Genomic DNA, 23,025 nt, shown 5'->3' with positions numbered 1-23,025 from the left:
GACGTAAAGACCTAAAGAAGTTTGATCCAAAGATTAAAGCATACAGATCCAAAGGATAAACTGATGATAAAGCTGTCAGTAGCAAAGTAAAACAGGAACAATAACAAAGTACAAAGAAACAATATCAGAAGCAAAATTGCAGATATTTTCAGCTAGCAATGGTATGCCAGAGATATGTGAAGATTATTACTTGGAGAGAAACAAAGTGGTCTGAAAGACAGCAGTAGATATACCTTTAGTTTCTAGAGAGATCATCCTTGAATTTTCATTTACACAGGATCACCATGAAAAAAAGCTGCAGATGTAAACTGCAGACTGCCATTCAGTAGAACTAGAGCTTTAGAAAGTAGGAGGTGCAAATCAAGTGAAGGCAGATAACAAATCAAATTGCTAGGGAAAAGAGATGCAGTAGAACAGCAGAAAGGAAATCGTAGAAAGGCTCACTGCTGAAAAAAAAAGAGGAAGGACATATGAAGTCTCTAAGAACCGGCAGCAGAAATCTCACTGGACAGTGCTTGCTTAAAAACCAAACAAGACAAGAGCCCCTCTAGAGAACATGATATTCAAGGAAGCATCAGATCTTCAGCACAAAAATTGGAGTGCCATCAGTGTGCACCTTTCACAAAACTACATCCTGAAACTTAACTAATCTTTTATTATTATTATTATTAAACATTTTTCTTGTTTTACTTCATTTGTTTCTCAGCAAATAAAGGTATCTAAAAATATTTCTGATTGGCTTCAGAATAAACTTCTTTTTAATCATTTTCTCAGGGATCTGCTGGAAAATCCTGGAGAAAAAAAAAAAAATCATTTCAAGACAAAAAAGCAGAACTATAATTTTAAGAAATGCTGATAAACATTTATACTGTTTTTCTAATGTTTCTCCTTTTTACTGATTTTTACACAGGCGTATAGTGATATAACAAGGGGGAATGTTTTTAAACTAAAAGGAAGATTTAGATTGCACGTTAGGGAGATGTTCTTTATTCAGAGGGTGGGGAGCCATTAGAACAAGTTGCCCAGAGAAGCTTTGGATGCCCCATATCTGGAGGCATTCAAGACAGATTGGATGGGGCCTTGGAAAGCCTTACCTTGACAGTGGGAACTCTGTCCACAGTAAGGAGGTTAGAATTGGATGGTCTTTGAGGCTCCTTTGTTATATATATATAAATTTATATATATATATATAAATTTGCATATATATATTTATATGCATATACACATGCAGATTTTGATTACATTAGAGTATAAGCTGTTTTAACTTGGAACAGCTTTCTGGCAAGAATATGTCTTGAGAAAAAAAAAAAAATAACAGCATAGTAATTTTTGCTTACGGGGGATTGAAAATTATTTTACTGAGCTGTGCAAAAAAAAAAAAGCTCCAAGAGCTTGTTTACTTCATAATCTCTAAGAGGACAATAGCTATAACTAGAAAAATATGGCTGCCTTTGTTATCATTCTGCAAAGTCACAAAATGCTTCCAAAAATTTACAGATTAAGATTCTTCAGCTTGAGAAAAGAGTTGTCAAATAAAATGGAAAGGATATAATAGTGTTTTATAAAATCAGGGATGGCACGGGATAAGGAACAAAGTGACTATTCACTGTCACACATGGATGAAGAGAAATCAAGTGAAATTAAAAAGTTGCTAAAAGAAAAGCATAAGCATGTTTCACATAATATGTAATTAAAACAATGGAACTCATTACCACACAACGTTGCAAATGAGAAATATAAAAATAAAAAATAAGCTGGATAAATTCAGATCTGCTGCCAAGACTAGAAAATGATCTGCTTTTATTAACTTATCCTCAAGCACTGCATGATCATCCTATCAGATAATTAGATTCTTGAATTCTCTGTTTTCTACTGGAATAATTTAAGCATCATGCTTGCTATCAAATTTGCCAAAAGCTGCATTACGTTTTAAACTAACTATAAAGCAAAGGTAAGATTTTGCTTTTCTCACATCTAAGTCCATACCTGAATTCAGCACAAAAGATCTCTGAATCACTAATCTTGATTTAGACAGCTATAGAGCTACATAGTTGCGTTTCTAATTTCCATCATGAGAAGAAACAACTGCATTCAGGCAAAAACTTAATTGGGACTGAGAAAGGCTGTAGTGAGAAAATTAGGTTGTCATTATAGAAGTGTACGAACTACTCCGGAAATGACTTTTCCTAAATGTAAACTGTTCATTTTACTATAAATGAGAAATAGCTCATACAATTTACTTAGTGCACTTTCATCTCAGTGGATTAATATAAATCTTTCAAAGAATATCAGATTTTAACTAACAACTCCTTCAGTCTTTATATCTTTTATTTATGGTACCATATTTAAGCACAAGTGTTCACCTCCAAAAAGGAAAGATAAGAAAAGGAAAGTTATGTTTCTCAAATCTTTTTTCTGCACAAGATAACGATTGAACAGGAGATCAAGTTAGAAAGCAAATAGTAGGAATGTACAAAATCTACCTGGATTGCAGCCAGATTCTTTTGTTCCTGTGATGGAGCTTCATGGACAAAACGCAGCCAGTTAGAATGGCGTGGATTGCTTGCATCCAGGATATAAAGGACTTCACCTTTACTGCCACGAACCTGAAACATTTCAAAATAAGGAAAATTAACATCTAGCACATCTACCAAACACACTAACATACAAAATATTAAGGCTTGCTGGTATTCAGCAAATGAATCTCGCATAAAACAAGTATTCCTCTTTATGCTTCTTTATACCAAATACAATTATTCCTCATACAAGAAACTCATGGGCCTCAATGGGATGCACCCACATGTACTGAAAGAGTATGTGTATTGGCAGAAGTGATTGCTGAGCCACCTTCTATCATCTTTGAAAGATCTTGGCAAACAGGATCGGTGCCTGAAGACTGGAGAACAGCCAACATCACTCTAGTCTTCAAAATGGGCAAGAAGGAGAACTTGGGAAACTACAGGGCAGTTAGTATCACCTGCATCCCTGGAAAAGTGACAGAGCAACCTGTTTCAGATGCCACCTCCAAGCAACTGAAAGAAAAGAAACTTATTAGGAGGAGTCAACATAGATTCAACAAGGGGAAATCATGCTTGACCAACCTGGTAGCCATCTATGACGTCATCATTGGGTAGGTAGATGGGAAGAGAGCAAAGAATGTTGTGTACCTTGACTTCAGCAAGGCATTTGACATCATCTCCCACAACATCCTTGTTATGAAATATAGAGTATATATATATAAGTGTTATATAGAGTATATATATATAAGTGTGGAATAGATAACTGGACAGTGAGGTGGACTGTGAAATGGCTGACTGGCTGAGCTCAGAGAGTTGTTATCAGCAGCATAGAGTCTGGTTGGAGGCCTGTAACTAGCGGTGTTCCCCAGCGGGGTTCTGGGTCTGGTCTTGTTCAACATTTTTATCCCTTCATCCAGGTTGTTGACTGAGTCCTCCCTCAGCAAGTCTGCTGATGATACAAAACTGGGAGGAGTTGCTGACACTATGGAAGGTTGTGCTACCATTCAACAAGACTTGAACGGACAGGAGAGTTGGCAGGGAAAAACCAGATGAGAATTAACAAGAGCAAGTGTAGAGTCTTGAGCCTAGGAAGGAATAACCTCATGGATAAGAAATAATCTGCTGGAGATGAGCTCCATGGAGAAAGGCCTTGGGGTCCTGGTGGTCAACGGGTTGGCCTTAAGCCAGAAGTGTAGCCTTGTACCCAAGAAGGCCAATAGTGAGTTAAGAAGAGCGGAGCCAGTAGGTTGAGGGAAGCGATCCTCCCCCTTTCTTCTGCCCTGGTGAGGCCACATCTGGAGTACTGTGTCCAGTTCTGGGCTCCTCAATTCAAAAAGAAAAGGGATCTCCAAGAAGAAGTCCAGCAGAGGGCCACAAGGATGATAAGTGGCCTGGAGTATCTCTCCTATGAGGTCTGTTCTGCTAGGGAAAAAGAAGACTGGGAGGGGAGCTGAGAAATATTCATAATTATCTAAAGAGAGATGGGAGGCAAATGGATGAGGCCAAGCTCTTCTCAGTGGTGCATAGCAATATGACAAGGAACAATGGCCTAAAATTGAACATAGGAAGTTCTGTAGTAACATGTGGAAGAACTTTTCACAATAAGAAGAGCAATGGAGCACTGGAACAGATTGCCCAGAGAGATTGTAGAATCTCCTTCTATGGAGATATTCAAGACCCATCTGGATACTTATCTATGCAACTTACTGTGCAGTACCTTCTTCAGCACGGGGATTGAATTCAATATCTATTGAAGTCCTTTCCAACCCCCGTGCTTGTGTGTAATTCCAAATCCAGAAAATACCATTTCAGTATTGTCAGCACTACTGCTAATGTAATTGTACCACATAAATACTAAATATCACAGAAACTCATATTTTTTCAAAACTGTATTTTGTGATGTGAACTTCCCTCCTAAGACTCCCACAGTGTTTTTTCAGATGTTTTTTTTTTTCCTTACACACATCAGAAAAACTATCTTCAGAACAGTACAAATGCATTTAAGCATTTCGCATACCCTATGTTACAATTCAGCTGAACATCTTTCATACACACCTATTCAAGAGAAATATAAATATGTAGCCCCAGTGATTATCAGTCAGTCTTAATTTTTTCAGTCAGAGAAGAGAGAGCTCCAAGAACACCTTGTACCAGCCGTCTGGTACCTAAGGGGGGCCTACAGGAAAGCTAGAAACTCTTTTTGCAGAGTGTAGCAACAGGACAAGGGTTAAAAGCTTAACACTAAAAGATGGTTGATTTAGATTAGATATTAGAAATAAATCCTTCACGATGATGGTGGTGAGACCCAGAGAATCTGTGGATGTCTGGAGGTGTTCAAAGCCAGGTTGGATGGAGCCCTGGGTAGCCCGATCTAATGGGTGGCAATCAACAGCATAAGGATTGCAACTAGATGATCTTTAAGGCTCCTTCTAAACCAAAGCATTCTATGATTATATGCTGGCCTGAAATAACGATTTCAGTAACAACAAACTGACATACTACATAGGTGAAGGGGCATAAATTATTTGGTATGGCAAACAAACACGCTCAGATTTTGTTCACTAAGTGAAGAATCAACTTTAAAAAGTAGCGCTGTAGAACTGAAGGCACATGTAAGCACAACAGCTTTAACAGATGAATGAGTCATTGCACTGTTCCCACTCCAGAGCATCAGCAGTAGTAGAACCAATGTCTTCAAATAATATTTACTAATAATTGTAACACCAAATCTAACAAATTATCAGATATTTCTGTTAGCAAATGTTTTAAAGAAAGAATTACTTAAGACACAATCTCCACATCAGGAGCTTTTGCATATCATCGCAGACCCACAGAATTTCTATGATTGCGACAAAATACTAGTTTGCATTGTCAAAACTAGGAATAGAAAGAGAGACCTAATTTTAATCAAGTGATTCTTTGCTCTTAAAACACAAAGAAATACTGCTGAAATAATACAGCTCCATTTATGACATTTAAAAATGGCTTCCTTGTTTTCTTTTAAATAGTGTATCACTTGAATCTCTCTGAAACAGAAGACAGAAAGCCATGAAGAAAGGTCACAGGAACTACAAAAATTCCATATGATTTATTTATATGAGGAACATATTTTCATCCATCAACAAGAAGTTTCCAGAGTAAGTATTTCCTAAGAGCTAGGGATTTCAGCTATGCAAGATCAAAATTAGATTGTCATCATGGCTTTGTATTTAAATTGTTCACATTCTTGCTGTATTTGTTTTTTACAGATGCAATATGTCTTCAGTATGTCTGCTTAAGTTACCTACACTTTTAAGATATCGTTAGAAAAAAGAACTGTATTTAATTATCATAATTGCTGATGACAGCATGTTGTTCTCATATTAATACAAGAAACCTACTGTGGCTCTGCAAACAAATATAAGTCTTTGAAATGTATTACTGTTGTTTTAAAGGAAGACGTATCTTAAGAAGCACATATCATGAAAAGGTGCCAAAATTTTAAATTTTAAAAGTTATTCAACTTCAAATGCACAGATTAAGCAAAGCCAAAAGTGTCAAATCTACAGACTTAAACACACCTGGAAACAATATTATTTAACACTAAGTGGTAGAACACCTTCTCTAGAGAGGCTGCTGGATCATCATTCTTGGAACTAGTCAAGAGTTGTCTAGACACAGTCCTAGAAAACTGGCTCTAAGTGGATCTGCCAGAAAAAGGGAGTTGGACCAGATAACCTCCAGAGGTCCTTTCCTGGCTTAGCTATTCTGCAATTTGCTGATTATTCCACTAGGAAATAATATCCGCTCCTTGCTGGAACTGTTGGGTTCACCAGTAATTTGGGCAGAATAACTGCAAACCATAAAAGTGAGTCCCAACTTTACACAAAAATACATGTAAATGGTGTATTTACCTTTTGAAAAGTTCCCACCCCCTTCCTCACAGAAGTATTGCACCAATTATATTGTAATAATCACCCTCTTCGAAACACCCACAGAGCAAAACTTCACTTGGCCTGGTTAACAGTGAAGATGAACATCTGTGAGCAATTGAAGTCAAGCTAATGGCTCTATGACTTAACTACAGCTACTAAAGACTGCATTAGGGAGGCCCACCATGCATGTCCTATAAAGGTTTCCATCAGATCTTGGGATTAGAAAAACAATCAAGATCCTATTATGAAAAGCATACGTTACACAACTAGCTTTTCATCCATTCTCCTGCATTAGCTTGATTCTTAAACTATGTAGCAATGACTTATATTCACAGCAGCAATATGTAGTCATCTCTGCCAATCCATGAAGAGATGCCAAATACAAAAAGACTTAACACAGAAGGAAACTATTGATAAAAGAATACAATAAATTCTTCAAAAACATGCTATATTTTCTATAGCTTTTTTTCCACCTCATAAAGAAATAATATTGCATTAAACGCACAAAGGTGAGGAAGGGAAAAAAAAATAGAGAAACACAGTCAAAACATCATACTTAACACAGACTGGATTGGTGATATTTACCATTCCTTTCCTCACCAATTAGACGGACAAGTGTGTGTTTTAAAATGTGTAAATGGTCTTTGAGCACCACAGCAGAGAATATCAAACTTTATCTATTTATTTTTTAAAATCCAACAAACAGACTAGCTCCTGCTTTGCAAGTATACTCTTCAAACTAAAAGGCAGTACAAACTAATCATGGTGGTTAAAAAAAATAAATAGTTAGACTCTATAATATATTCAGTTGAAAGTAAGTGTACTTAAATATTATCCATACTGAACTATTAATGAATTGCAATGACAATTGGAGTATGTCCCAAAGGACGCACTCTCCAACAGCAGCTCACTTGAGTCCTCAGCCAGCCTTTTGCTTTGTGACACAACCACCAAACAAGAAAATCAGACTAGTGAAATCAGACAAACAAATAAAAAATAAAACACTTTCACTTGGCTCATACTTTTTCATACTTAGAAGGAGACAGGATCAAAAATGGCTGTCACTAAGACAGTCATTGCTCTAATGGACCACAAAATTCTGCTAGCCATAGTGACTGGAAATTTCTTTCTGCATTCCCCATCAGCAGCACTGAAAAGCATGCATGATAATAGCTTCAGTTTATCACCACAATTCTGGCAGTTATGCAAGCTGTAACAGCAAGAGAAAAAAGACTGTCAAGCTGCTTATGTGCTCCACAAGAAACTTAAAGATACTGCAATTTCTCTCTCTACTACCACAGAATAAAGACTCAGCAATTAATTTTCCAGAACACAACAAGCCAACTCTCCATTATAAATAAGCTAAGATTTCTTGGCCTTGTTTATATCTGTTAACCCTCTTTTACAAGTATTCAGACGCATATCCTTACCACTTACTGCTCATGAGACCTGAAGAACTAAACAGAAATCATTCTGCCACAGAATTCCAGTCTGCTCCCAATCTCCTTTCCCATCACTGAACCACTCCAAGAATCTTCAGGGCTACTTCCCTACCACAAATATTTATTGTAGGAAACTGTTGGAAAACAAAGGATACCTTACTGGGGAAGGAAGTGAAAAACACTTTTGTATATTACAAACTAAAGCAGAAAATGTTTTAAGGAGTCTTTTCTTAAATAATCTGCAAGCAAATAGCTGCATTTTCCCCAGAAATCTGAATGATTATAGTGTTTCTTTCTTAATGGCTATCAAACATTTAGAGAAGAGGCACAAGATTTTTACAACACTGAGGTTCCCTGAAATTTTTCTTAAGTAGGATCAATTTTTTAATGCTTGTGAACATATTCCTATTTTAATATTGTTATATTTGAACCTGCCACCTGTCTACATTACACAGCTTCTAAATAATAGAGAATTTAGCCATCTTCATAGGTTGACAAAGACCTAGAAGTACATAATATGCTGATGATCAACATGCGAAAGCTGTTAAAAGAGCTAGAAATAGAACTGAAAAGCCTGGACACAAATAGATGATGGCACATTGTTCTGTGGTCTTTTGTTTGTTTGTTTCTTGGTTGTTTCATTTTTATATAGAAACAGGACCTTATCTTTCATTCCTCTAAATGAAGAGGTATAAATCCAAAAAGGTTGATCATGTCTGCTGTAGTTCAGTAGACCACCCTATTCTAGGATCCATTTAATTCTAAGGCCCTTTTGACAATCTTGGTCAAGATTCCTGAGATTTCTGTAGCCAATGAAGATAAGTTGGAGCTTCCATTTACTACCAGGGAGTAATGTTAACAGACATGCAATCATCCTTAGTTTCACAGGCCAAATAATTAAGTAGCAATTCCCTTCAAATTTAAGTATAGGCAAAGTGGCATGAATCCAGAACAAGGTTCAAATTTCATGCCTCAATTCATGGCAAGATATCTGTTTTACTACAACACCCTTAATATTTGGTCACCACTACAATTCAACATCTAAACTGCATTCACATTACAAAAGCACCCAACAAAACACCTAAATAGGATGTATTTGAGAATTGTCCCCTTGACAATTAACACATAAGATGTCAGTTCAGTCAAATATCTTTACAGTAAGATGAAATATCTGACATTCACTGCCACCATACAGGTGGGTTTACCTCAAGATCAACCAGGATAGCACCAGACTATACTGCAATAGCAAATATTGTATCACTATAAAAGTATTAGGGGGAACAAAAATTGTATAAGCTACCAGATGAAACCCTACAAACATCTCAGTAATGCCTAAGATGCTCGTAGTGCCCATCCACACCATCACTCATCTGCCAGTATTTCATGATGCACTGGAATTATCTACAGACTTTCAAAATGCATTCAAGGTGTTACATGTGCTACGTAGAAATGTTCGTGAGTGCAATTGCACCATATTATGCACATCTGTCAAGAAAAGAAGGAAAAAAACTTCATTGAAAATAAGCAGATGGTCATCCTTGCTGAAGGCAGTTAACATGTTACCTGCTTTCTGGGAAACCATTTTCTAAATGTTTATAAATTAAAAAAAAAAAAAAAAAAAAAAAAAAAAGGAATTTTGTTCACTCAAGTTTTGTTTTATGTTTTATTTTTTTTTTTTTTTTTTTTTTTTTTTTGTTAATGAAAACATTATTTTTATTGTTAATGGTGTGAAACAGCTAGTTGCAACGCTTCTGCATCCTGAGTTTCAGACCTACTTCACGGAATAGAAACTCACATTTTAATGTCACTATTGAAAGTATTGAAGTAATAATTGAAAGAGAAACTTAACACAGCAGCTGCTGTGGTGTGATGAAGAAATATTGGCTCATAGGTGATACACATTTTCCTCCAACCAAAACACAGAGCAACGTTTTTTTCATACTAATGAATCTCCTGCTGGTTCATGACATTATTTGACTTTTGACAAAGACAGAATGGTTCACAAGTTTTCATTCTTAGACTTTCAAAAGGGTTGAGCTTCACGCTTGCTGTGAAGATATCCAAGTCTCCTGAAGCAATTTTGGTCTGACCTTCTATTATGAATTCAAATCTGAGTGCTAGCACCTCAAACTATCAAAATGGACTTTCTAAGAAGTTGAAGACATCTCTTAACTGAAGCAGTGATCCTAACATTCTCAGACACTTTCAGAGCTTCTCATCACAAAAAGATCATTAAGGTCCTATTTTGACCATTAAGGTCCTACAATGGGCTTGTTTCAAAAATCACTATAAAGACTTCAAAGTCACACACTTAACAATGATAAAGATGACTAAAGTAAGGTTTAAAATAGGTCATTTATGAAATCTAGCTACATAAACAAACTAGTAAAAATATTAATGACTATTTTTAGATACCCATCTGTCTCAATTGGTATTAATTCACTAATACCAAGAATCTATGACACAAAATCACAACTGATAGAAGGGAAATATCTCTGGAAATCCTAACATCCATGTCCTACTTTTGTTTGGCAGAAGTTGTCTTAAATTAACTTACTTTCAAGATCCCCCAAAAAGTACTAAAAGCAAACAACTTTAAAAATATTTACCAGGAAGCTAGTCTTCACACTGGAAAAAAATAAAGACCATATTGCTAGGAACTAGATTTCCAATACAACATTAACCTTGAGAGTAAATTCAGAAATCTTCAAATTATTATTTACTTTGCCATGAAATTTTGAGCAAATTCAACTTAATGCCCTATATGTAAAAGCTTTCGTATGCCAGAACCACACTCTACTACCAAGATACGGAAGAAAAAAGCAATGTCATTAGTTTCAATCACTCGATTTCTCATACCTCAAACAGCAAATATTAAAGCTTCAACCAAAAGCTAGTTGCAGTTAATAGAAGGCTTTATGCTACCTTCATAGTAGTCTGGTGGATTTTGTTGTTGTTAACTGAAAAGTTGTTAACTGTCACTGCAGTTGGAAGTAGCAGAAACATACCTTCATTTCACATTTTAATATAAATAAACATAAGTATTACCTTCCCTGGAAAATCTTTTTGCTAGCATTTTTCTGCTCTTGGATTGGATGTACCAATGAAGGCAACCATCTTGGCAGATACACAATAACCAAATGTGAGATGTGTATCACTCAGTGTTACAGGATGTGTTAAGTGCCACCCCTAACCTGAACATTCCTCCTCAGAATGTCAGAGTATCTGAAGAAGGACTAGGTCTTTCCAGTCTTTCCTGTTTTAACATTTACCAAACCAAAAAGTTATGTTCGTCACAATCCAACAGTTTTGAAAAGAATACCACTTTCTCAGTTACGAATAGTAAACAAAATAAACGGAGTAGATATCCTCCCTTTCCATCCTGAAGGGAACAATAAATATTAAAAAGGATATTTGATCCTCCAGAGATAAAAACCTCCATGAAATTTAATACCTAAAGATTATTCTGTTCTTGCCCCAGAGAACTTTATCTTCAAGCAAATGCACATAATTTTAAATTGCTCTGTCAGTTACACTAATAAAGACCAACAAAGAAGTACTTAATCAAGGCGCTAGTGGGATGCTAAGAAATCTCACAAAACTCACAAATCATCAGTTGTAACTAGCTACACTTCTAACTAGTACAACATGCAATTCCATTCAGATATAGTTGCACAGGGGCTGAAGCACAGTTGGAAGGTGGCTTATCAACAGCAAGAAAGAAAAAGCACAAAGTCATCCAATCATTTTCTGGTCTTTTTTATTATTCCTAACTAAATGGTTACTGCAGCATCAAATGGTTTTCATTTGTCCATCAACTTGTAAATAAAATATTTCAGCAAGTAACTATTTACAAAGATAGCAGTAACACCATGTATGATCCCTCAATCCCACCCCAATCTTCTGGAGCCTTTTGCATGAACAGCTCAGGGGCAGACAAGTAGCACTATGCTGCATTTTATTTAAACACAAATCTTACTGTTTTTAGAACAGTTTTTAAAATCATTTGACTCAATCAATTCCTTCAGGTTCCATGTTTTCCCAAAGACCAAAGAAAAACATAACACACACAATTCAGGCTGGATGGGGCAAGCTGATGTATCTGCAGGTGTCCCTGCAGAGGGGTTGGGCAAGATGACCTTTGAAGGTCCCTTCCAACTAAAAAGATTCTATGATTCATGAATTCCATCTCAGCATGATGTCTTAAAGATGCCAACTCACAATGCTGGTCTTGGAGAAAGAGCTTGCTCAAGATAGGTCACGTCAGAGACCACTATTCTACACCACTAGAAATGCATGCAGTAAACTTCCTTACAGAAAATCATTTCACAATGTTGAAGAACTCAAAAATCACATACTAAGAAAAAAAAAAATCACAGAATCACAGAATAAACAAGGTTGGAAAAGACCTTCAAGATCATCCAGCCCAACCATCCACCTATCACCAATAGTTCTCACTAAACCATGTCCCTCAACACAAAATCCAAACGTTCCTTGAACACCTCCAGGGCTGGTGATTCCACCACCTCCCTGGGCAGCCCATTCCAGTGCTTGACTACTCTTTGAGAGAAGTAGTATTTCCTAACGTCCAGCCTAAATCTCCTCTGGCGCAGCTTGAAGCCATTCCTCTAGTCCTATCATCAGTTACATGAGAGAAGAGGCCGACCCCCAGCTCACTGCAACCTCCCTTCAGATAGTTACAGAGAGCAATAAGGTCTCCTCCAAGCCTCCTCTTCTCCAGACTGAACATTCCCAGCTCCTTCAGCCACTCCTCATAAGACCAGCTTTTAAATGCTCCTTTAAGGTTCATTTTTACTTGAGCTTTGAAAAGATTCTACTATTTAGCTTTCTTTCTTAAGGTGCCCTCTCTGAAAGTATATTTTTTTTTAATGCAGTCGGACCACGAGTTCAGGCCTTAAAGTTCCTTCATCCAATAGTCATCAACTTAATTATTTTTAATATATTTGGTACAGCTGACTACACACAAACTTGGCTGGTTGCTATGACAGCCTCCCACAGTCTCTGGAATAACCATTTACTTGGACTGTTTTACTTTTTACTTTCTGCATTCCTGGTCTCAATTTTCAACTTAAGACTATTCCCAGCATGATTCAAATTATAATATAAAGTTCGTGTTCAGATCAACTTCAGTAAACATGAACAACTTAGGCTCAAACATTCAGGAAGTCATAAAATTTGGTATGCAGGAATCTTTTCAAGGCTTTCAAAACTAGGTTACAACAAGATATTATGGAACGGTTTTAGAACAGCTCATAAAAATCTTATTTTCTGGTTTGCTGTCAATGGGGTCATATTAGTGTCATCAATAAATACATGTATTTCCCTTTTATTTTCTGACTTACAGAAACAGATAAATCTCATTTAATCATCAGCAATGAGACATCTGGAAACTCATATGGCTTTCCAACCAACTTAAAAACCTATAGGAGCTAGAAAGCTCCCATAATCCACCTACCATCCCTTCTAAAAACCTTGTTCTAGCTCAAATATTTTATTAATTTAAAATCAACAGGAGAAACATTATGAAAAGGCAAGTAAGCCATGGCCTATTAACACATATTCAGCAAACATCTGTAATAAAAGCACATGTATTATTGTTGTTTTTTCAGCTGAGAACAAACAAGATAAGAACAGTTGCTCTTGATACATAACCAAAGGAATCGGGGGAATGAATTGTCCCACACCTCTATGGGAACAGATATTTTCGGTAAGTCCCTAAAGTAAAAAAAAAAAAAAAAAAAAAAAAAAGAGAGAGAGAGAGAGAGATAAACAAAGGTACACGAATTCATAGACGTGAGTTAATACTCATCTAGGGATATTTTTGCCACTCCATCACTGGATTTAAGCTGAGACTGTGTTTAACAAAATGTGCATTCAGCTCTTAGTATTCTTTCACATGTCATTCTACTGCATTGAATCTATTTATAGCTCTGCTAAGACTGTAACAACACTGTGCTCTCTTACAAGGTTCTCAATGATCTTAATGTTTGGGTTTTTTTTCATTGGTTTTTATAAATAAGTTTGGTTTGCTGTAATGTGGGTTGATTTTTTTTTTTTTTTTTTTTTTTCAATAAATGCATGGATAAGGCAGATGTCAAGCCTAAGTTTTTGCACCATGCCATACAACACCATACAACATCCAAATAACCATCATTCTTCCATGCCTAACCACTGAAAACCAAGAAGCTTCAAGAACCTTGAAAATGAGTATCTTTTCCGGTATCAATGAGGACTAAATGTGCTTACAGTTCAAAGTGCTCATCCGGAAAGAAAAAATTAAAAAGGGGGGGGAGGAGGGAGTGAAATTAGGCTCAAAGAGCTACAGCAGAAAAGAAAGATTATAAGGATGGAACAGAAGTACAAAAGCAGGTGCTTCAAACAAGTTTAGAAGAGCCCCGAAAACCCCTGTACCTTCATTTGCGCATAGCACCAGGTTTTTATTTTGCTAAAGATCTCATACCTATACAAAGAATTATAAATGCTGGTAAATACGAAAACTTTCATCATACTATTTATCTTGCAATTATCATAGAATTACTAAATGCTACTAAAAGCATCACAGTAGACAGTGTGCTATATGAGCTGGCAGCTGTTGGTAAGCATACATCAGTATCTCATAACTGAAAACCACCTTCCCATATTCAAATGACTTGAATCATTTTCATTTTCTTTCACATTATTCAACAATTTTTCACAGCACTGTTATGCTTTCATATCTTCACATTTCACTGATAAGAAATTACTACTTGCCATTTCTTTATCCTTTAAAAGAAGCAATTTCTCATTCTCAAAAAAAAAAGTCCATGAACATTGGCAGTAAGTACAAAGACTAGTTACAGTATCCTTAAGCCTTAACTTCAAAAAAAAAAAAAAAGTTACAGTAAAACTTAATTCTGGGAGCAGTTTTTGCTAAGTGTGATGATGTCACTGTGGACTACTCACCTCCCACATGAGCCTGCAATCTGTGTTCTCATCCAGTTCCTGAGGCATTCGTTTCTCCCCTGCAAAGGGGCCAAATTTTTCACCCTAAGAAATGATTATTAAAGAAAATGAATCAGTGGACACATGGACACACACACACACAAAAATAAAATAAATAGCCAGTGAATTTCCAAGCTCCAGCAGAGGTCTCAATTTTAGCTTCAAGTGGAAAAGGGCAGTTTTCCTTTGGAAACCCACTATCTGACAGAAACATGCACAACACTGTGAGTTCAACTTCAAGCTCATTCACACTCTTTTTACAGAGTGGTGAATCTCCTGAAACCATATTTCCTCTTCACACTTAATTTCCAATTTTGCAAATAGCATTTTTTCAGATTTTAAATAAGGGTTATATTTACAAGCCAGATTTCTTCTAGGATTCTCAGGAATCACCTTGCAGTAGACATCCTACTAAATGCAAAGTATCTGACATCTGGTAAGCACAAAGCTTTCATTAGATTTATTTGCAGAATTATTTGCAACACTACTTTTTGAAGTGCCACAGATCAAATCACTAAATAGTTTTGAGGTTTTGAACACACAGAGGGATTTATTTTTAAAAGTAGGAGTATGCACACTTCTGTGAATTAATTCAAGCCTTCAAAAACAGAATTAAAATGTTCTAACACCTGCTAGCGCTAACACATACTGTGAAAACATCCACTGATATGTCCTTCCAAATGTCTCAGGGTTTGTTGTTCAGTGTTTTGGTTTTTTTCTTTTTTCCTTTCTAGATGTCATGTCAGCAGCAGGGTAAATTCTATACCCAGTGCTCATATAGGTCTAACGTTTTTTTTTCCACTTGTTCTTATTTGCAATCATAAACCATACAAACTGGAATGCAGAATACTACTTTCCTTTAGGCAGTATTGAAATAGAAAGGCTCTAATATACTTTAAGGCATTACAAGTTATAACTACACAATCAGAAACAAATTTGTTTCATCTTCACAACATTTTGGCTAATAAAAGGATCAATCTTCTCTGAAAATATCCTCCCGCAGGCACATTCCACAATCCTAGGAACAGTCTGCTGCACATTTGCCCTCTTCCTTCCTTGCCAGTGTGTACAGTGTCAATGAAGAAGTGGCATGGAAGACCTACAGGATGATTCCTCCTAGAAACAACCAACTAAATTAAAAAAATAAAAAATTAAATCTGAGGAGGTAACAAAAAAAAACAAAATAGGCATTGAATAATAACGACACAGAACTCAGAAGCAATAGTTTGAAATGTGCTCAACAAAGATATCATTAGAAAGACCAGCAAATAAAGGAGCTAAAAAGACAAAAGCACCAGAGAAAAATTGGAGCCCAAATCATGAATGGGGACGCAAACATGGGCAGGGTTAGCAAATATTAGCAGGGATAGCAAATATTGGCACTGCGAGGCTTCAGCTCCTTCACTTCCCTCTGTTTTCCATTCCAGCTAATCATAAGAAGTCAATGGTCCTCTCCTGTCAGCTTACAAATCCTAGGATTTAACGTTCAAACTAATATTCCCTTCTTCTTTCACTCCATTTGCAATGAAGGTGAAATTTGGTCAGTACAATTACCTGTGCACAGCCACCAATGTCCTCATCTTCTCCTGAATGCCCTCCAGAAGCACAGCACTAACAGGGGCCATGCAGATGTTACAAGGGGGGCAATTTGCTGTGTTGTTCTCTTAGGTTAAGGAAGAAGTCAAGATGAGAGCAGAGTAATTCTGTTGTAGAGCTGTATGGTCCTTTCTAGGGTCAGTGAAGATAAGGTAGGCCCTTGTGGAGAAGATACCTCATGCCAAACTGAACTTGCTTTTCCCACATTTTTACAAAGCATCAAGTAGTTTTAGTGCAGAAAGGAAAATAGCTCACTACAACTGCTGAGCTCTGAAGAAGGGCATAATTGCATCTGCAGAATCTCCGGTTACTTGTAGCAATTATCAAGATGAAAAGAACTATTGTTTGACTATAATCTCTTCTCTTCTATGGAAAGAAAAAGATAAATTCTCCATAAATTTAATACAGAAATAATTTAAGCACATAATGAATACAGAACTTTCAATAACTAGTCTCCCAGACTCACTTCAGCAGCAGAATAACACTTCAGTGAGCAGAAAGTGATGACTTAATTCCTTAACTACTTTGGAAGTTTCCACAACCCTCACCTCAGTAATACTTTCATCCTCATAACCGAAAAGATGCCTAGCTACCAGATAAAGCACCTACAGGATTAATTTTACCCATCACTGAACCCTGCATCGCCTCTGGGGTGAAACACAGCAACAGCTTAGTAGTGCGTGCTGACTGAAAACATGAAACACCATATGTCATTCCTAGCTCAACTACTCCAAGGTAATAAACCTTTACTGCAATATGTTTGAGTCCTTCTGGAAGCTCAGAACAATAGAGAAAGCAAAAGGCAAGATGCCCACCTCTAATATAAAGAGAATGTAACGTGAACTGGAGATGATTCAAACTTCCAAGTGCTTTTTACGGCTCCTCAAACTTGGACAGAAAGCAGAAATTAGAGACACAAAACCTGGGATCTAACAACACAAAGGCCCATGGGGATAAGCACCATTATTAATTCAGCCTCAAAGATTATCTTTTTTTTCCAATACATCAATTAGTCCTAGCCAATAAGCACGCTATCATACTGAATATATAGATCAGAAACATAGTAAGACTTCCTCACAGATCAATAAAGCAGTCTGAAGTTATGAAAGGCACATCATTCAAAAAAAGCTGCTTTTCAGAACGTGACAAATCTTGTTCCGATCTCAGCAGAACACTGAGAAATGCAATAGCTCTCATTATTATACCAGGGGTCTTATCATACTGGTGCTGCAGCCAAACTCCAGATGCTGGAGAAAAAAAAAATTACAAGAAAATGACAGCTTTTATAAAGGTCACAAAACAAACATATTTCACTTTTACACCCTCAGAAAAAAAAAAAAAAAAAAAAAAAAATTGGAAACATAGCATAATGCCTGAAGGCACAAAGGCAGATGATAGGTAACAGCAGTTCAAAACATACCATTTCCAAAATTTTGCAAACACTTTAATATTCAGAGTATTCTTCATGGGTATTTAACATTTGGACAGTTGTTACTGCAATTTCTGATATAAGATCATCTGAAGTGTGTTTGACTTTCAAATACAGCTGTGTATTACATCCTATTCATAGGAAATAAAAGAATTACAGAATGGCCCAGGTTGGAAGAGACTTCAAGGATCATGAATCTCCGACCTCCCCGCCACAGGCAGGGCCACCAACCTCCACATTTAATACCAGACCAGGCTGCCCAGGGCCCCATCCAGTCTGGCCTTGAACACCTCCAGGGATGGGGCATCCACAACCTCTCTGGGCAGCCTGTTCCAGCACCTCACCACTCTCTCTGTAAAGAACTTCCCCCTGACATCCAACCTAAATCTTCCCTCCCTCAACTTAAAACCACTTTCCCTTGTCCTGCCATTATCTACCCTTGTAAAGAGTTGACTCCCTTCCTGCTTATAAGCTCCCTTTAGACACTGAAAAGCTGCAATAAGGTCACTACACAGCCTTCTTTTATCCAGGCTGGGGCACAGCTCAAGAACACAGATTTTATTTTTCAATCAGTGTCATATTCAGCAACTACTCTCAGTCTCAGAGTTCTGAAGAATTAATTACCAATTAATTACTTGTTTGACAGCTGTTAACTACTCTGTATCAAAGCCATGAAGCATAGTACTGCTGCCTCACTCATGACTGGGCAGGGGGAAAGTTGAAAGCACTTCAGATGTGATTTTTTTTCCATGGGAAAAAAGTAACACACAGCCTGGTAATATCCAGTGTATTATTTGTGCTTTTTATACATCTACTGTTCTCTGAACAGCTGAGGCCATACATTGTGCTTAGTTCTTTAACCATTTTTAGGAATTCTTGTTCTAAACAACGCCCAGTTTTCATAGGGCGACTCAGAAGCTGATTCCTCATCTTGCTGAGAAGCAAAGTCAGGCACATAGCTCTGACCAGGGCTTTGCATACCACATCTGTTGGTGCTAAAAGCACAGAGGATTCAATGCCAAACAAAAACCAAATCCACAATAAGCACTTCGCAACATGCTCCTAAAACTCTGAAAGATCTTACAGTCAGCGTCTCTGCCTTTCCTTTCTGCTTTTCACATGCAGTACACATCCCACAGGCAACTTGCGGGTTTTGCTAGGACGTCCTGAACAAGGAGCTCACACTGACACAGCTGTGCAGGCAGAGCTCTGACAGCATATACCTGCCCTGTGAAAAAAAAACAATTCAGAAACGATATGGAGCAGTTCTAGCAAGAAAAAAGATCTATTTTTCCTAGCATGCAGATCTAAGGACTTGATTTAGAACAGTATAAAGGAAGAGGATTCAGACTTTCAGCAGATACTGACACGCAGATATTAATTTTGGTCACTTTCACTCTCGAGTTCATTCCATTTCAGAGTCCAGGGATGCATGTGCGATAGCAGTCTACAACTTTCCTTCATGTGTGAATTCCCAAAGGTTTAATATGAGCGTTCAGACCGTCAGTGGAAAAAAAAAAGCCATTAAGCCAACCGATAAAAACCTCGATCCCCTTCTCCTCCTTTTATCCCTAAAGGAGGCCTCAGAGATGAGGCACATCTACCCTACGGTGTTTAAGCCCAATGGACACTGCAACACCTGGCAGTCCTCCCAACCAAGTCAGCACCAAAACCTGGCAAAGATGTAAAGCAAGACATTTACAGTAAGTAGAAGTGCACAGAAATGCAGGGTTCACAACTTCAGGTATGCCTCTAGCGGTTGAAACAAGTTGTTCAAACGTGTCAACTGAGCAGTTTTAATAGGGACTCCAAACGATTAAGAGGTTTTCCCTTCAGTCATTGAGCACAAGGAGCCACGTCCTGTTTGGGACAGGAGGGATTTCGGGTAGCTGCAGTCAGGGGGATCACACCCTCCCCAGTTCTGGGGACGCGGCCCCGTAGTGAGGAATTAACCCTTCGCCCGCCGGGCTGCAGCGACTCGGATGAGGCAGGAGCCTGCGCACGACAGACGGGCACGTCCGTCCCGGGAGGACTAGGCGAACCCAGAAGCATGAAATAAAGTCGTGACAAGCTGGGAAAGCAGCAGCCCGCAGAGCACAGCCGCCGCAGGTAGCCGGGCCGGCCATCCCGCTCCCCATTCCCGCCCAGGCACGCCGCCCCGCTGGGCACCGGCTGGCTCCGGGCAGAGGGAGCCTGGCCGGGCGGAAGTGGGGCGAGCGCCGAGCGAACAGGGCTGAGCCGCCCCGCTCTGCCGGGATACGTGGCAGCGGCTCCCCGCCGGGCCGCGCCGCCGCTCCCAGGCCGTCACCCACCTTCTTCACTTTGCGGGCCGTGTAGAGCCCCATCCCGTCCTGCACTTTGGACGACTTCAGGGCAAACCTGTCCGGCACGTACATGCCCAGCATTTTGCACCGGGCCGGGCCGCCGCCTGTTAGCGGGGAGGAGGAGGATTCCCGGGGACTTCCATTGCACCGGGGGAGGGGGCAGGAAGAGGGGCTGGGTGCGGGGCTCGTCCCGCTCCCGAGGAGGAGGAGGGAGGAGCCTACCCGCCACGACCTGGCAGAGGCGGCGGGGCGCCGGCAGGGGGCGCGCGCGCCCGGCGGGGCAGCGGTCGTTGAGAACCATTCGAGGGATTCGCGCCGTCGAGGGGCTGGCTCCGCTTCCGCAGCGACTGGTGCAGCCTTCTGGGTCGGGGCTCGGCTGTTCTGAGCAGGTCAGAAGTATTCTCTCTGGGCCTAGGGCCCAAAGATCTTCCTTGCTACGAAGTACTTTCTGCAAGCACTACATTTGTTCAATATCACTCGGGTTTACCCTCACCACCTCTCGCCTTAGCTTAGGAATGCAGACTTTAGAAATCATGTAATTCTTCACTTAGACAGATAGTTTTCAAAGAATACCAGAAATTTAGCAACCCTAAAGGAACCCAAAAGTAACATTGTTTTCTGTTGAGAAAGCAAACTTTCCAATATCTGGTGACATATCCAGCAGGGGTATTGTGTGCTGACCAGCGCTACGCACAATCTAGTTTGAACAGGGAAAAAGTTGTTGCACTTCAGTTGTTTGCTCTGATCTCACCAGAGTGCTTCCTTTTCAAAAAGCCACAATGCCCAGCACTGATTTTTTTTTTTTTTCTAGAAAGCTGATTAATTTCAGTTGGGATTTCTGTCCACATCATACACATTGCCGTGCTCATACAATAAGTTGAAGTAGAGACTGCTGTATTTGAACAGGGATTTGTTTGCATCTGATTATGCAGTTAGAAGCAAGTACAAAGGCTTGTGTGGCAAGCACAGGGAAAACATCAGAAGAAAAAGAAAAAAAAAAAGGTACATTTATAAACAGTTAAAGATGCTTCAGTACTCAAAAGCACACCCCTGGTGCATGGTGGTCCTCTGCTTGGTATTCTTCCAGAGACATTAACAAATGGATAAGTAGTAGAAGTTCAGTATTCAAAGTTTCTAATTCTCAAAAAAGTAAAGAAAAAAATCTTGTACTGGTATGAAAAATGTCCTGAGAGTCAAAAAACATTGTTGCAAGAATGACTTTGGGAATGAAAAGAATAATTGGGCATGCAGCTTTAAAACCTAGATTTGATTAACTAAACAATTAATTTTTAAAAGGTATATATGTAAATAAGAACTGTAATACCTTGAAAACAATTACATTGAACAGAGAGGAAACAAGTTGTCCAGGCCTACAGTTTCAGCGTTAAGAATAACAGCAAAAAACTTATCTTTTAATTAAGATCCAGTGTCAAAGCAACATCCGTAACCGAACATCTTCCTAGACTATAACACTTTATGGAATTGAGGCCAATCTGTCTTAGTTCATATAAAATTAAAATATTAGCATAATTTTCTGACATTTTCCAAGGTCTATGAATATTTTAAAAGTAATTTTCACTTTAGGAAGTCCTCAGTATTTTTCTCCACCAAAAAAAAAGAAAAAAAAAATTAAAAAAAAAAAAAGACTTAGTGATACTCCATATTTCACCTTAAAATAACTTTATAGAAATACTGCAATATAACTTGCTATGTGCTTACATCTTTTGCTTTTAAGCTCCAGAAGCAGGCATAGTTGCTTTCATTTATAAACTCCATCCATTATTATTCTAGCATGAAGTACAGCTGGTTGCACCTCCTTCAGTTTAAGAAAAATAAGAAAGAAGCTTTTGCACAAAACTGATGCCGAAACAATCTCTCCTTTTGTAGCACTATGCATGTTATCATGTGAATTGGATATTCACAACTGCCCTGGCACCATTACAGATTTCAGAGTTTAATTAGTCATCCATATATATAAAGTTTCATCTGCTGTTGATATTACCCTTAATGGTTCATAGAAAGGACGTTGCAAGGGATAAAGTCAGCCTTGTTGAACATAAAGGTAACACTGTAATTCATGCAGAGATGTGTTACAGCTCTTCTATTTTGTCCTATATGCAACTGCAAGGAGGGTGAGATCTCAAAACTCCAAATGACTCAGATTAGACAAGAATGATGAAAGGCTCATATCATGATGCATGCTTGTTCATCATTAATCAGCAGTAAGAGTGGAGCATTATGTTTTTGAGTTATTGTTTTGTATTTGATGCATATGTAACGTGGGTGCATATAGCCTGCTGTTGTCCTCTGCCATGAACACTATTCGACTGAGAATTCTGAATACACCAGAGAAAGGAATTTTCTTGCTGGCACAGCAAAGTCATCTCCAAAATGACCAATTGAACAAATAAAAGAACACTTCCACAAAAGCTACGTGTACAGTAGGTTTTGCTGGGATAACTGGAAGCAGTTTGAAGGCATGAAGCATTCATACCATGTTGTATAACTACAGTGACAGAATTAACTTCGCTGTCTCAGTCTCATGAACCATCAGTCAGTAGCAGTCAGGCTGGGATGCCTCCGAGGCCCCGTCCACATATACAAGCAACCACCAAATAAGAGAAAGTGCAGAACAATCAGATATCATTCTGAGTTAAGGCACTAACAAACAAGCATGGAAAACATTTGTGTCAGTCCGTTGTTAAGGCCATTTTCTGAGACTGAGAACTATGCTTTTGTGTCCAGTTCCCATAGCCTCTTACCAACAGCCTATGTACTGTGATCTGCATTGATCTCTTC

General features: G+C 38.3%; 1 protein-coding gene across 1 annotated transcript; it reads right to left on the bottom strand.

The window, feature by feature from the left end:
• Nucleotides 1-522: 522 nt before the first annotated feature.
• Nucleotides 523-20,390, bottom strand: LOC122167190 (PR domain zinc finger protein 5-like). Its single transcript, XM_042831624.1, has 4 exons — nt 20,215-20,390; nt 14,839-14,922; nt 2,484-2,606; nt 523-791 (listed from the first exon to the last, which is right to left on the bottom strand). The coding sequence occupies exons 1-4, from the start codon at nt 20,305-20,307 to the stop codon at nt 771-773; spliced, it is 321 nt and encodes a 106-aa protein (XP_042687558.1). The 5' UTR covers nt 20,308-20,390; the 3' UTR covers nt 523-770.
• Nucleotides 20,391-23,025: the final 2,635 nt, after the last annotated feature.

The sequence above is a fragment of the Centrocercus urophasianus genome, unplaced genomic scaffold, assembly GCF_019232065.1.
Source record: "Centrocercus urophasianus isolate 14NV4802_14NV808 unplaced genomic scaffold, USGS_Curo_1.0 seq_1028, whole genome shotgun sequence".
Lineage (NCBI taxonomy): Eukaryota > Metazoa > Chordata > Aves > Galliformes > Phasianidae > Centrocercus > Centrocercus urophasianus.
The sequence above is the reverse complement of the archived record's forward strand: the minus strand, read 5'-3'. Positions and strand labels throughout refer to the sequence as shown.